Below are 15619 nucleotides of genomic sequence, written 5' to 3'. Positions count from 1 at the left end.
GTGGCCACCTTTAGGCTTCTGAAATCCAGACAGCACAGCTCATGTAAGAACTGGATGCTCCCATTGTTTCACTTTGACAATACCTGAGATTTCTGAGCAGATTCGGTTTAATGAAAATCTTAACTACTTTCTTCCATAGTCTCATTAACAATTTAATATAACCATTCTGGTTTTAAACACAATTGAGGAAAATGTAATTACTCAGCTATTCAAAACTCCCAGCTGCACACAGGCAGGCAAGACAGAAAGATTGATGCGAACATGGCATGTATTACTAGGATGCACGCAGATAAGAATAAATCTCATAACTCAAAAATGGGAATATTCCCTACCCCCCTTGTGGTATTATAGTTGCTTCTGTGTTTCTGGGTATAATCTATGCGTCTCTGCCCTTCTTATTATTATTCCCGTCTATCACTTCCTGTTCTCAACTTTAGGTGCTGCTAAGCCAGTTTATGCCCCGCAGGCTAACAGCACCAGCAAAACAGCTTCTTCGAATGCTTATGCCATTACCAGCTTAATTGCAGTGTTAATAAAGCCAGCTCTACCCACTCCTTTTTTACAGTAAAAACAAGTTTACTCTCTATGACATTTGTGCCTCCACTTGCCCAAAAGCAGAAAAAGTTTCCTCTTTCTCTGAATATATTATTTTAAAGGAGTACAGCATTGTGTTATCTATTTCTTTAATCACTCTAATTTCTAATAACTCTCTTTTTCAGAACTGCAATGTATATGAATAATGGTCATACCTTACTCTGTTTCTAAAGAAAAATAGGCAATACTCTGCAATGTATCAACAGCCTCTAGTGATTCTCGGTGACTCTCCTGAGGCATGAACTATAAACCGGGCCCTGTATGGTAGGGCATACAAATATGCACACTTCCCTAATACCATGCATTCATGGCTTGGGGCAAGTTGAAAGGTGTGTGTATGTAATAGGTGGAACATGCAGATAGGCATGTTTTAGGCTAAATAATGGTCTATATTTAGCAACTTTTCAATTGGCCTTCATTTTTTATAGTTTTTGAATATTTGTCTTCTTATTCTACTTCTTTTCAGCTGTCAGATAGGAATCAATGACCCCAGCAACTGTAGGATATTGCTATGTGAATCTACAATTTCATTGCTTTTGCTACTTTTAATAACTTATCTTTGTACTTAAACCCTCTCCTATTCATGTTCCAGTCTTTCATTTAAATCACTGCCTGGTTAGTATGGTATACTGGACCCCAGCAACCAGATAGCTGCCAAAATTCAGCTTGGAATGTGAATGTAGATATCATACTAAATGTTAATTTAAAGGTGAACCACCTCTTTAATTGCAAATGCAATAACATGATCCCTTTGAGAATCATCCCTACACTACATCTCATTTTATCCTTAACAAATAAGGATCACTTTCCATTTGTGCCTTGCCAATATTATTTTGTAATCAAAGGTACAAAAAATGTGCTGTTTAGGTGTTTAGAGCTAAAGAAAAGTTGTTTTATTCCTTTGACGGTGATAACATGGAGCCAAGAAAAGACAGTAAGGGGCATATTTATTAACATTGGAGACAAACATCACTGGTGATGTTGCCCATAGCAACCAATTTGCAATTACATTTGAACAGTCACCTACAAGAAAACAAAACAAAAGATTTGATTGGTTGATATGGGCAACATCACCAGTGATGTTCATCTCCAATGTTAATAAATACACCCCTAAATGTAAACAGAGGAGGGTAGGATCTCACTGGAGGATCTCCTGGCATCAAATTGTACATTTATCCTCAAGGACTTGGACATATGTTTTATATTGCAGGGTTGCTTTAAGACTTCATCTCTGTGTATTTGGGTAGAGTTTGGGTACAGAAGGAGAACTACACCCGCCTGGCTATAAAAGCCCCCTTAACTGGACTGCCTCAACCCCCCTTACCTCTCCCTTATCGCATAGTCTCTAACTTTAAAAACTATCCCTATCACTAACCCCAACCTAGAAGAGCAGAGTAGCGCAGCAGCGTACGTGGGAGGCATCTTCCCTGCAAGCGAACATTCTTGGGGTCTCACTGCCTACACAGAACCTGCTTGCGCATGTGTTTAAGCTGATTTCCAGCTACACCCAACTGTGCATGTGCAAGCATGGTTCGTATCGGCGGAGAATCTCGAAGAATGTTCGCTTGCAGTGAAGATGCCGCCCAGGTACGCTGCTGCACTACTCTGCTCTTCTAGGTTGTTGTTAGCGATAGGGACAGTTTTTAAAGTTAGAGACTCTGCGATAAGGGAGAGGTGAGGAGGATCGAGGTAGGCCAGTTAGGGGGCTTTTATAGCCAGGGAGGGTGTTGTTCTATTGTAAGCTAGCTGTACATTTGAAGTTCGCCAAATGAGCAGATCTTTCACTGATATGCCCATTTTGATCATAATTGGAGCTATAAAGGCTGCTGGGAAGAGGACTACATCAATTTGCAGATGCAGTCCTCGATCTGACTGCAAAATTAATCCTACTCAATTGACATCTAGCCAATTTTTGGCTAGATATTGGTCGGGCAGCCCTGTCAAATGGCACCAAACATGGACCAATAAGCTGGCACCTTTTCTTGGTCTGTGTATGGCAACCTAAACACTATATAGAAGCTATATATCCCCTAGGGAAGCTATATATCCCCTTTATTCTACGTACACAATGTTTGCATGAATTTGACACCTCTTTCATTCTGTTGTTATCTACCAAAACAATAGATCACAGGAATACCCAGCCATAGTAAGTGGAACATGTGGCATTAGGTAAGTGGAGTATATTACATATGTACGAGCCAGTACACAATTTTACTGACACTGTCATAGAGGCTTCTCTCCAAATATCTTACGTTCTTAGTATCTTATATGTAATAATAGAATTAGTTTGCTCAAATAAAAGGAGGGATATATCAAATAGTAAAATAGTACTGTGTATTTGGGGTAGGGGTTAATACAGGAAACTACTCATACTTTAAAACATCTCATACTGATTTATTTATTTAGTGAATCAAGATTTACTTGTTTTGCTTTTACAGTCAGTTGCCACCCACAAATCCCCCAAGCCATTCAGGAAAGAGAGGAAAATGTTTTACTTTCACCCCATTTTCCAGTGTAACTACATACAATGCACAAGAAGCTGCTACCTGTTCCAAGCCTAATGAAAAAAAATTATTAGTATTGGAATAATTAGTACTGCTATTAAGTTTGGGTCACAGTTATGGAGTGTGTACATGCCCTTAAGTTGTGTTTTCTCTATTTGCCTCCTGTGGCAATAATCAATGTTATCATTGTATACTTGTAAAGGCTCCCACCCTACAGAACACAAATCTATTTAAAGGTGTAGCATGGTATACTGTAGGTGAATCAGTGAATGCCACAAATACATTTGTGAGTAGGAGAAGCACTTCATTAGACTTCATGGTGACACAGTGCTTCCCAGACTCTATTTAAGGCATTGTAGTCAACAAATAAAACTGCTACTTGTTTGTGGAGAAGTAAGTGATTTATTTGGTTACATTTATATTGTGTATCAAGTTTAACCAAATGTCCTGTTTTGAACACTATAGATTACCCTGTTTCCCCGAAAATAGGACATCCTCCGAAAGTAAGGCACAACCCCCGATTTTTCACCCCCCTTGGAAAATAAGGCACCCCCTGAAAATAAGACACCCACCTAGGGCTGGGCGATAAATCTCGCCCAAACAATGGAATAAATGTGTACTGTATTCTTCTTCATGGAAAAATAAGACATCCCCTGAAAATAAGACCTAGGGGCCCATTTACTTACTCACGAACCGGCCAAATGCGTCCAATTGCGTTTTTTTCGTAATGATCGGTATTTGGCGATTTTTTCGGAAAATTATCGCAACTTTTTCGTTGCCATCCGAATGTTGCGCAAAATCTGGCGATTTTTTCGTAGCGTTAAAACTTGCGCGAAAAGTTGAGCCTTTTTTGTAGCCATTCCGGAAGTTGCGCAAAATGTTGCGATTTTTTCGTAGCGTTCGGATTCATTCAAGCTTCAGTATGGTGACTATTCTTGGGCCAGGTTGGAGCTGCAGGGTGCCATTGAGTCCTATGGGAGGCTTCCAAAATCATGCTAAGTCTGAAAGTTTCGGCCGCCGCTTACGAGCGCTCAATACGAAAAAGTCGCGACAATATACGAGCGAATCGTAATGGCTACGAAAAACTCGCGTTTTTTCGCGAAAAATCGTATTGGTAACGAAAAAGTCGCAACAATTTCCGAAAAGTCGTAAAGGCGCCGAAAAAAATCGCAAAAAATACGAAAAAGTCGCAAAATGTTCGTTTTCCAATCGGAATTTTTCCAATTCGGATTCGAATTCGTGTCTTAGTAAATCAGCCCCCTAGTGTATATTTTGGAGCTTAAAAAAATATAAGACAGTGTCTTATTTTCGGGGAAACATGGTAGCAATTCCAACCCTTGGGTCTGAGCAGGAGGACAGGTATGCGGGAAAGGGGGTATATTTTTACAGCAGCTATGGAAGAAACATGGGAATTCATGTGATCACAGTGTTTGTGAAAGCCACTGAAACCATATATGCCTGTGTTTATTAACAACACTGGGAGAGCTCATAAATAATGTACCCCTGCCTTGTGTGCCACCAACCTTTCTTTATTGCAGTTTTGACAACCTATTTTTCATCAATACCACTGAGGGGTTCTTTCCTCCTAACCAGTATCCAGACAAAAAGAGGCTATGTTAAAATGTACTTAGTGATAGAGGGCTACTCATTCCACAAATATATAAATACATATATATGAATGCACACCAAACTTTAGGGAAAAATACAATTTTATACGATTGATAGAAAAAACTAAACTTGTTAATTGTTTTGGTGAACTTGCATTATAAATTATATATATGGGCCATATTATGATAGCAAGACACAGACCTCTTTCTTTCTTACCTCTAACATCAACTGAGTAAACTCCTCATTGCTAAGAAAAGAAGGTTTCCAGTCTTGTCGAATCTCGCAGGCTTCAGTCTGTGCTGTGATTTCTAGGAACAAATTCAGTTGATTACCAAAAAACATTTATATATATGCATAAAACATATTTATGTTTTAATAATTCTGCTACTAATAGTTCAGACCAAGATACCTTTCTGCTTCTGTAAGAAATCGATGGTCTTTTGCAATATTGTGGACTTGTCCATCTTAAGTGGTTGTCCATGGCCCTGCAACATGGTGCAGAGTTCTTTGATGAGGACATTAAACTGGTCTCTTCTCTTCTTCTCAGATTTGTTGCGTGATGCCCTGAAAAAAATATTGAGATAACTGAAATGACACCAGCAGCAAAACCAGACCTTCTGTCCCTCCAAAATTTCCAGTGCAACAGGCCTCTCTGTGCAGCCCCAGACCAAGCAAAGATATATGTTCCTGAGGTTACTGAGCCACTGCACTGGAGACTTTCCTTAGTACTCAATTAAACTTGTTTAGAATTTTACTGATGCACTGGAAACTTATTTTTTTTTTTGTAACTCAATTTTTTTTTTATTTGGTGAGTTATCATACAATTAGTACATAGTAGTACATACAAAACATTGCTCATCAAGACATCTTGGCAGTTAGTTAGTTGGGTTTTTCTGTTGGTATAGAAATAAGATGAACATGGTATTAACAGATTTAAAACTGATAGAACAATGAGTAATATGGTCCAAACACTGCTACCCTGTATAATCTGTAGTTCTAAAACCTCTATCTTTGTAAGAATATGGTTTTCAACTTCCATCATTTATGATGTTTATGTTTATGGGATTTTCTGCGCTCTCCTGGGGGTTCAATGCGTAAAAGGCTTCCCATGGTGACCATACATTGGCATTTGATTGTACATTATTCGTTATAGAGGCAGTCATTGTTTCAAATCGTTTATTGTTTTCCACTCTTGTTACAACCTCGGATATACTGGGGATAGTATTTGACTTCCATTTGGAAGTGAGTGCTAATCGTGCCGCTGTTGTAATGTGGTTTACTAGCTTTTCGGCTGGGTGTTTAAGTCTCGCTATGGGTTGCCCTAGTAAGAGGTGTGGTAGTTGAATGTTTAGTGGCAATGCAAGTATCGAGCTGATGAGATTGCTCACCTCTTTCCAGTAGTTTGTTACCAAGGGGCATTGCCATAGTATGTGGCTTAGGGTACCTCTGGTCGAACATCCCCTCCAGCAGTGTGGGGAACTATTTGGGTAAATTTTTGATAGCCTGTCCGGCGTCATGTACCATCTCATTATTACTTTATAAACACTTTACTGGAAACTTATTTTAATTGAAAAATATATAGCACAATCCAATATTCTGGGATTTTAGATGATTTATAAATAAAAAAACACCCATTAAAAGCATTAACATTTACTTTCTGTAGTTCTGTTTGTGTAAACATACAGTGTTTTGATATAAAATGTATTAAGTTCTTTACCAGGAAAAATTAGCTTTCTGAATAAATGACTTCCTAGATGGAGACCTACAATCAACTAAATGTTAACCAATATTCTACAGTTGCAAAAGTGAGTGTTTCCTTGCTTCCTATTGGCCTACAACTGCTATTCCAAGTAGGAGGCCCGGTGACTGGATTTCTGGCTTCGTAGTATTTGAGACTCAGAGGAGTGCATCTATAATGAGTTTTTTTTCCATTTAAACTTCACATTAAGAAAGAAGTTTTAACATGAATAACACTGTGTCCCGGAGAGAAATTCTTTCTTCTTAACAGATTGAGCTCCACTGCTATAATTAGCCCTAGCTATTATTAACCTGTTTATCTGCTTAGTCTTCTTAAAGTAGTTCACTGTGATACTAGGTTGATCTGCTGCTTTCCTGCAGAATGGAATTAACCTCAATAAAAGAGAACAGTTGCGCAACGGTTGTTGTCAACATTGGACTGTTACAGTTATAGAGGGACAAAATGGAAAAAAAATATGACTGTAATATCTAATTTTCTTTTACATCCATAAAATTCACATAACTGTACACAGAATTTCTAAGGCATAAGAGATAATGCCAAACACAACACCTGCTTCTCTATATATGTCCTAATAGTTGCAAAGTTACTATTTTTCCCTTTCAACATATGTTTAAACTTTACATCTTAGGCTGAAATGTGCTTTAGAGAAAAATTTCTACCTAGCACAAAAATCTACAGGGATCACTAACCTCTTTGTTCTCTCTTTCTCATCTTCATCCATCAGCTCGTTTATTCAGCACAGGATTCTGAAAGAGAAATTGAACCATTTATAAACTAAATGCAATAAGAATTGAGTTTAGCACTGAAATGAAAAATCCATATAAATCTGCAGCTAATGCTAACAAAAAAAAGGTATAACCATGGATACAGCTCCAGTACATATGACTGACATAAAGTGCACTGTTTCTCTCGAGTATTTGTTATGTATTATAACATTAAACATACAATATCAGGTATCTTCTGTAACTGCTAATATCCTTATAATACAGAAGAAGCATAATTATCCTGTAAATTGTATCCTTATAAACCATGCTTAGCAATGTCATCAGATAGTAATGCAATTTCTGTCACATGACTTACTGAAACTTGTGTACTATAATAAATAATGTACCCCCTTTTGAAAAATCTGAGGTGTGTGAAAGCAATGAGGTGTGTGTTTTGGAACTCAGAGTTCCATGACCTGTATAAAAGAACTCAGCCTTGTGCCCTTATATGGTCACGAAGCTCCTTATTTTACAATAAGGGGATACCTTATGCACTAAGTTTGCCCAGGACCAGTAACCCATAGCAACCAATCAGCTGGTAATTACTGCTTGCCTGTTTAAAAGCAAGCATTTATTGGATGCTATGGGTTACTGCTCCTAGGCAAACTTAGTGCCTTTAATTACATTTGGGGGTATATATTTTACAGCTGCTAATGTATAGAACTCATTACACGCAAGGGTGAATTTACTTACACTGACACAGTGAGCGAAGTGCAATTCCAGAGGCAATTGCTATTTTTTTTCCTGTGCTGCATCTTGGTCTTGGGCACTGTATCTGGTGCAACTGTGTCTGATTTGGAAGTGGATGCAACTGCGCTTATCCTTCACTGTAAATCGGACAGAGTTGTTCCAAATATTTTGGCAGTCTGCCTGGCGTCAGTTCTGGTATTCGCTCGTGTCAGTTATAGTGTTGGGTGTGCAAATAACACCTGAGCTTGTTTCTTTAGCTGCAAGTGCGTCTACTTAAGGGGAACCCCGCAGCTACCACCTGGTCAGTGGTGACAGTAGCTCCAGGGTTCGTAAAGCGCTATTATCAAATAGAAGCAGTAGCACTTAATTCAGAACGGAAAACAGGAATGACAGATACTGCTGATAGCAACTATACAGAAGTGCGCAGAGCACATCCGGACCCAAATACCTTAAATTAAAGTGGTATTAAATGCATCTCACTGAAGTGAAATGCACAAATCACCCAGTGTGTCTGTTTGTATAAATCAGCCCTATAATGTTCATGTAAGCATTTACAGAGTGATAAATGCTAGATACCATGAAAAGCAGTAAACTCTGCAGTGTGAATTATCCCAGCATATATTTACATTTGTTCGATTCTACTTACACATCAGGGTCCTTTTTGTGGCCAACGAACTGAAATCTTCTTCTCCTATATCCGTGTTAAAGAGAAGAGTAAGAAATGAATGTTAAATACTGGTAACTACATTTTTTGTTTATCAAACAGTGCCATATGTAGCATGACCCTCTGATGCCCCTCTTAATGCTAAGCCACTTTATACTGAGTGGCCAATTCCCCTCTCCACTCGTTATAGTTTTTCAAAGGATGAGCAGTTTATAATGGTTTTCCACAATTAGGAATAGTGATTTAATTCAGTATTAATTCAGTATTAAAATCGCGGTGCGATTTGCCGAAGTCACCGAAGTTTCCTCTCAAGGCAACTTCGGCGTCTTCTGCAAATCGCGGCGCCGTGTATGCCATCCCACCGGCGATTTACATTCTAGCTGGACAAGGAAGATTTGTCGGGCGGCGATTAATCTCCCCGTGTGTCACAGCCCTAATTCATATTTCAGAGTGCTACTTAATTTTTTGCAGCTGTATACTGATCCCTATACAAGGTAAGCACCCGACATCTGCTTTGGTTTGTTTGCAGTCGTTTCAGTTCCGCAATCTAAGCACGAGGACACAAAGCATTGTGAAAATTAAAGGAGAAGGAAAGGTAAAAACTAAGTAAGCGTTATTAGAAAAGTTTATGTAAATACAGCCATAAGCACTCACAGAAAAGCTGCACTGAGTTCTCTATCAAAAGAAACAAGATTTTTCTGTGCAGATCTCCTGCTCCCGCCCTTCCAAAAGAATGTATAAGAACACCCTCCCCCCTTCCTTAGGAATGTGTGATCTGAGCTACCAAGGGCTAGAGCTGCAAGCAGGAAGCTATTGAGACCACACTAAAATGGCAGCTGCTATCTTAAATTAGCAGAGGGAGCTTCTAGGGCTGCAGAATAAATATAGCAATCTAGGTGGCACTAATGTGGCTAATCTATTGGCAGTAAAATGCCAAAATGACTTTCCTTCTCTCTTAAACCTCATATATAAGTATGTATTGTAGCTACTATACTGCTAGTGTTTAATTCCCATCTATGAAGAATCCCTCTACTGAGTCAAGCAATGTAGTCTCCTAAAGAAGTAAAGATATTCATATTGGGTATATTGGGTATTGATTCTGCATATTTTATTATCTTTGTAAACTAAACAGAAGATAATTCCAACTAATTGCATTACATAAATGACAGGGGCTGAAGCATGTAAGTTGGGAAGCAATACTGCAATGAGGCTCAATGTTCAAAAGCACCATCACTAAAGCCATAATCAGAACTTCAAAGTTGTAGTTCTGTACCCATAGAAGTAACAAACTATATCATTGTTCACCTATTGTTCACCTATTAAACCTTTTGGCTGCATGCCAATCAGTTTATAAAGTTATTTTAGCTAAAAACCAGCAGCAGTCCATTGATTGTATCTACTTTATCTCTCTGTCACATACACATTGCAAGCCAATAGAATATACTGGTCCTATCAAAGGTAAACACATTCAAGTAATTTGACTGTTTACATTACTTTGGAGTATAAGAACAATTATTTGCATACATTTTAACAATCTGTACATATCCAGTAGAAACACATGATAAAATAAATGGATTAATTTATGGTTTGAGCCCTCTGCACTCTTATTTCCCAGTTGGGCTTAGCACACTTTATTGAGCTAAACATGCACCCTGCACTGAGAGCCGAATTTGGAGGCAACATTTAGATTCCAGTTACTAGTCAAGTGGAGGTTTAGGGGTTTATTATATAAGTGAATGATACAAAGAGTTTTGACTTGCCTCCTAAGGGCTGTGGCACACGGGGAGATTAGTCGCCTGCGACAAATCTCCCTTGTCACAGGTGACTAATCTCCCCGATATGCCATCCCACCGGCGAGAATGTAAATGACCGGTGGGATGGCATATGTGGCGCGGCAATTTGCCGAAATAGCAGAAGTTGCCTCTCGATCGCGGTGCCGCATATGCCACCCCACCGGTCATTTACATTCTCGCCGGTGGGATGGCATATCGGGGAGATTAGTCACCTGTGACAAGGGAGATTTGTCGCAGGCGACTAATCTCCCCGTGTGCCACAGCCCTTAGGAGGCAAGTCAAAACTCTTTGTATCATTCACTTATATAATAAACCCCTAAACCTCCACTTGACTAGTAACTGGAATCTAAATGTTGCCTCCAAATTCGGCTCTCAGTGCAGGGCGATTTACATTTAAGATGGTGGGATGGCATTTCGGGGAGATTATTCGCCCGCGACAAGGGAGATTTGTCACGTGGCGACTGATCTCCCCGTGTGCCACAGCCCTTAGGAGGCAAATCAAAACTCTTTGTATCATTCACTTATATAATAAATGATCTCAGAATATCCAGATTCTAGAATAAGATTATTCTATATTAATAATGCAACAATAATGCAGGTACTGTTATTATGATATAATTCACAAGTACAAGTATGAGACCTGTTATCCAAAGTGCTCGTGACCTGGGGTATGCTGGATAAGGGGTCTTTCCGTAATTCAGATTTCCTACCTTAAGTCTGCTGAAAAAGTTCTTTAAACAGTAATTAAACCCAATAGGATTGTTTTGGCTCCAATAAGGATTAATTATATCTTAGTTGGAATAAAGTACAAGGTACTGTTCTATTATTACAGAATTTACATTTTTAAAATTGTGAATTATTTGATTAAAATAGAGTCTATGGGAAATGGCCTTTCTGTAATTCTTTATGGATAATGGGTTTCTGGATAAGGGGTCCGATACCTGTACTGTATTTATGATGAAATATATGACTAATATTATGACAATATTAACTAAGAATGCTATACCCCACACCTACAGTAACTTGTGCCAGTATGGAAACCCCACTGTACATTTATATTTTGCGGAAGAAAAGTACAGTTAAGAATAAAAGAGCATAAAAAAAATCTGTTTTAACTTTGGCAGCTCATAAAGACAAATTGTAATACAAAAAAGGTGGCAAAAGAATAAAATGATTTGTAACACACAGTGGATGTGTCAGTAGTTGGCTTCTGATTTCTTCGGTATAATGGGAGTATTTATAGAATAAGTTCCTCTGTTCTGACCTTCTTGTGCTGTGAGCCATTATCCACCGACTCCACTGAATACACATGGGATGATAGCTTTTTTTAATCATATGCAGTCAGACCTTTTGTTCAGGTGGACCACTAAGACACAGTGGGAAGGCTGCTAAGGACCAAAGGGGACATTGTACATGACAAAATGTGATTACATTATGAATAATCAGGATGCTGAACTCTAGGCTTATAGTCTTATAGTCACCCAACTCAGACATCTAACAAAGAAATCTAGGTTACGTTTACTGATATTGACATACCTATATACTATGAGTAATGAGAGTGATTGTACATGTGAGTCACAGACACAAATATGGAATATTGATGCAAGTCTATTTTTATGTAACGGTATCCAACCTGGCCAGATTACTCAGGTTTATGTAATTACCTGTATAATACTGGGAGAAGTCACGCAGGTCACTGTATATGTACTAATATGTACTAATATTTAACACATCAGTTAAATGCAACAGAAATAAAGTGCCAGTGTTCCACTAACTAGCAAGGGTCAGGCTATATTGTTATAAAGCATAAAACCTGTGGTGATTTGACCAATATACGTTCTCCTTTTGAGGTTCAAGCCTTTAAAGAAAAAAGTATTTCCTTAACATTTTTCTTTCAAATAATGACTTGTTCTTTAGTTTCAGTAAACAGAATGTAAAGTATAATGAAACAATTGCACGAAAGATAAATTCTCCCTCAAAATATTTATATATGTGTAGAAGCAGACATGCTGCGTTTTTTGGGTGAAGCAACCTTGCTTTCTGTGGGTTATTTTCAGATGTACCTCACATGAGACTAGTGGTAGGGTAGCTCTAATTCATGCAGTGAAAAAAGGAACATTTTGTTTATTCTATAAAGCACATGGTAAATATTTGATGACTTATGGTAAAGAGCTAATGATAGGAAATGCATCTGCTTCCACAGAAATATAACATTCGATGAAAAAAAGGGGGAAAGAAATTTGGTACTGTCTAAAATCGCTTATTTAAAGCAACTCTCGTACTGCATGCCCATATACCATGCAAAGGGATTTAGAATCATTCCTGGCAATCTGTGCTGCTAAGTGGCAGGGCTTCCTGTCCTGCTGCTGGGTCTAATTGTAAGATCTGCAGTAAGCAAATTAGGGAGACCTAAGACAGATTCAGACTGTCTTGTAATTTGGAATAAGTACCCTGCAAACAAGATAAAGTGTTAGAAACCTAAAGAACAGAAACATCACTTTGGGCACTTCAGTTACTGCAGAACAACAACTCACAGCATGTTTAAAATTGAGGCTGTTCAGAGAGTTGTCTATTGCTTCCCTATAGGACAGTCCCTCCTTAAAGGATTACTTTTTGGCCAGGTCTCCCTTGAAAGGCCAAACTTAGGTCGTGAAATGGGTACAGATATTGGAAAATGTTGTTGTTGTCATTCACTTTGAGCATGTCAGCATGTTTTTACCCACAAGCACAACTATGCTGAAGTGCAAGGAGCAGCTTTCGATGCAAGTGCCTCTAATGAATAATGTATATTTGCTACAGTTGTACATTTGTATAGTTGTATATATCAACTGTGGGAAATTTTGTGTGATTGCATATATACTTTCTATACATCTATACTGCAGTTTCAAATAAGCCATCCAAATACATATATTTTACAGCAGTCACCGGTTGGTGCCAAAGTATTATAAACCACAAAGACACAAGGGGCTATTAGTCGCCGCAACTCGGTCGGAGCAACTTTCCCCCATAGGGTATTGTATATGTCGCTGTGACTTATTGCACATGGTTTTAAAAACTATTTAAAAAGTCGTTGCAACTAATCAGTGCATGTATTCACCCTAAGGAAATGCAGAATGCACCACAACAAGAGGTAAAAAGGAAAAATGCACCACAACATACTGCAACAATAAAATATAACTTCACATTATGATTAATACATTGGTGCATTCAGACCTCCTTTAAGAAATATGGGTGGATGTCTTACATACTACAGGAATATTATTTTAAAAACAAAATATTTTAAGCAGTTAAACAAGTGATTAAAAGGCAGGAATGATAAACCATCTGGTATTTAGAGGTGAAGAATGCACACATGTAATACTGGAATACAGAGCAAGGAACGGCCCTGATGTCACATGTGATGCCAATGGTATGGCCCATTATGAAGCTATAACAAAAAGAAAGGGGCACCAGCAGTTTGCGGTGATTGTGCCTGTCTAGAACTGGCAAGGTGAGGATTAGACAGAATGAAGATGGTCTCTCTAGAAAGAGATCAGTCAAAGTGGAGAGGAGATGAGAAAAAGAAAAAAAATTATAAAAAAGTAAACAGAAAGCAAGAGAAATAAAAGGATAGAAGCACAAGTTCAAGGGGAACTCACTATACAATCATGTTTAATGCCACTTTTTTACTGGACACTACATATATCCTTTATGAAACAATACACATCCACAAGCTCAGGATCAACCAGGTAACTTTGAGGAACTGGGGGGGCCTATTAAGAGGCGTCAGTGTAAGGGCGATTACTAACACCAGTTTCTAAACATAATGAACCGACTCTGCATTGCTTTTGCAGTTAATGTGCTTTATTTTATCTGTAAGCCAGAACTTGTAACATTAAAGTGTCATCACAAAATGGTTTTTGGCTGATTTACCTAAATCACATGCTTCTACACTGTTGAACTTTGTTTCCGTTACAAAATAGTTGCTGACATAACTGAACTGCTACGCTTTTTTTGTACATGCTATACTTGTACACAACTGCACTGCATTATTGGGAATGTATCCCCCTAAACACTGAAGGCCTTTATAAAAAACATATCACTGAAATGTAGCAATTTCAATTTTAAATGTAGCGTTTTCTCACCAGAATTCCAACCTCATTGTGGATACAATTGCAACTGATATGTCAATATTAATGCAACTGCACTCACACTTCAACATAAATTGGGTATTACTAAATAGAAAATTGCCATTTTAAGAATTAAGGGCCTCCTCCTGGGATCATAGGATTCCCAGTGCACACAAACAAGCCAAGGCACACATACATGCTAGGGCACATCAGCCAATGAATGGACAGAGTTCTGCCTTTTGCTTCCACACTTCTTCCTGTTACAGTTACAGCTTCCTTATTTCTGGTCATGTGATGTGATTGGTGGATTAAGGGAAAGGCAATATTTACTGATATATATTCCAGTTTGGTGAGATACTTTAATAGATCACTTAACATAATATAAACTATCTGTTGGTTAAGTATTTATTCTGGGAGTATAGTTTTCCTTAAAGTAAAACAAAAAAAACTAGAAGCAACAACCTTCAGGAAATGTTATGAAAAATGTCTGGTGCACTAATGTTTTACTTTCCCTGCATTATTTAAAGTAAGTAAATATGAATGTGAATGCCTTTCTATTTCTCTTCTGTTACAAAACAAGCCAACACCACATCCTTTTGGCAGTGAATTTCACATCCTTACTGTCCTAAGTATGAATGAATATACACTCCCAGGCCAAAAAAAAAAACAGCTTTGAGGGAAATGTAGTAAAGGTTGTAAAAGGGGGAAAAAAATTGCACAAATATGAATAGAAATTGGCCTTTCACAATGTAATACTCAGTTATAGCACTGCAATTCTTATCTGTGCATAGCATACTTTTAAGGCATGCTTGATAGTGCCATATTTTTTTTTTTGGAGCATAAATAATGTGATTTTCAGTAAGAGGTTTCATTACATATGCTATGTTGGTGGACACTAAAACATTCAACGTTTTCTTCCACTAGTGCAAGTGGTCGCTAAACAGTTTCCATGTTCGTAATTACTATATTAAATTTGGGGATGCACTGATTTCAGGATTCAGCCATGATTTGGCCTTTTTTAGCAGGATTCGGATTTGCCAGAATCTATGTGCCTGGCTGAACTGAATCTGAATTCTTAAAACTAAATTTCTTTTCATCACAAAAACACAGATGTTGAAATTTTTTCAACACATG

The 15619-nt window shown here is 38.1% G+C and overlaps 1 protein-coding gene across 1 annotated transcript in view; it reads right to left on the bottom strand.

Moving 5' to 3' along the window:
• pasd1 (PAS domain containing 1) overlaps nucleotides 1-15619 on the bottom strand; it is an 82734-nt gene that overhangs the window by 32523 nt on the left and 34592 nt on the right. Inside the window, exons 2-5 of the mRNA XM_018096345.2 lie at nucleotides 8566-8610; nucleotides 7155-7211; nucleotides 5116-5270; nucleotides 4923-5014 (exon numbers count right to left, since the gene is read on the bottom strand). Coding sequence (XP_017951834.2) covers nucleotides 4923-5014; nucleotides 5116-5270; nucleotides 7155-7186 — 279 coding nt within the window. The 5' untranslated portion in view covers nucleotides 7187-7211; nucleotides 8566-8610. The remainder of the gene's footprint in view (nucleotides 1-4922; nucleotides 5015-5115; nucleotides 5271-7154; nucleotides 7212-8565; nucleotides 8611-15619) is intronic.

Source organism: Xenopus tropicalis, chromosome 8 (genome assembly GCF_000004195.4).
Source record: "Xenopus tropicalis strain Nigerian chromosome 8, UCB_Xtro_10.0, whole genome shotgun sequence".
Classification (NCBI taxonomy): domain Eukaryota; kingdom Metazoa; phylum Chordata; class Amphibia; order Anura; family Pipidae; genus Xenopus; species Xenopus tropicalis.
The sequence above is the reverse complement of the archived record's forward strand: the minus strand, read 5'-3'. Positions and strand labels throughout refer to the sequence as shown.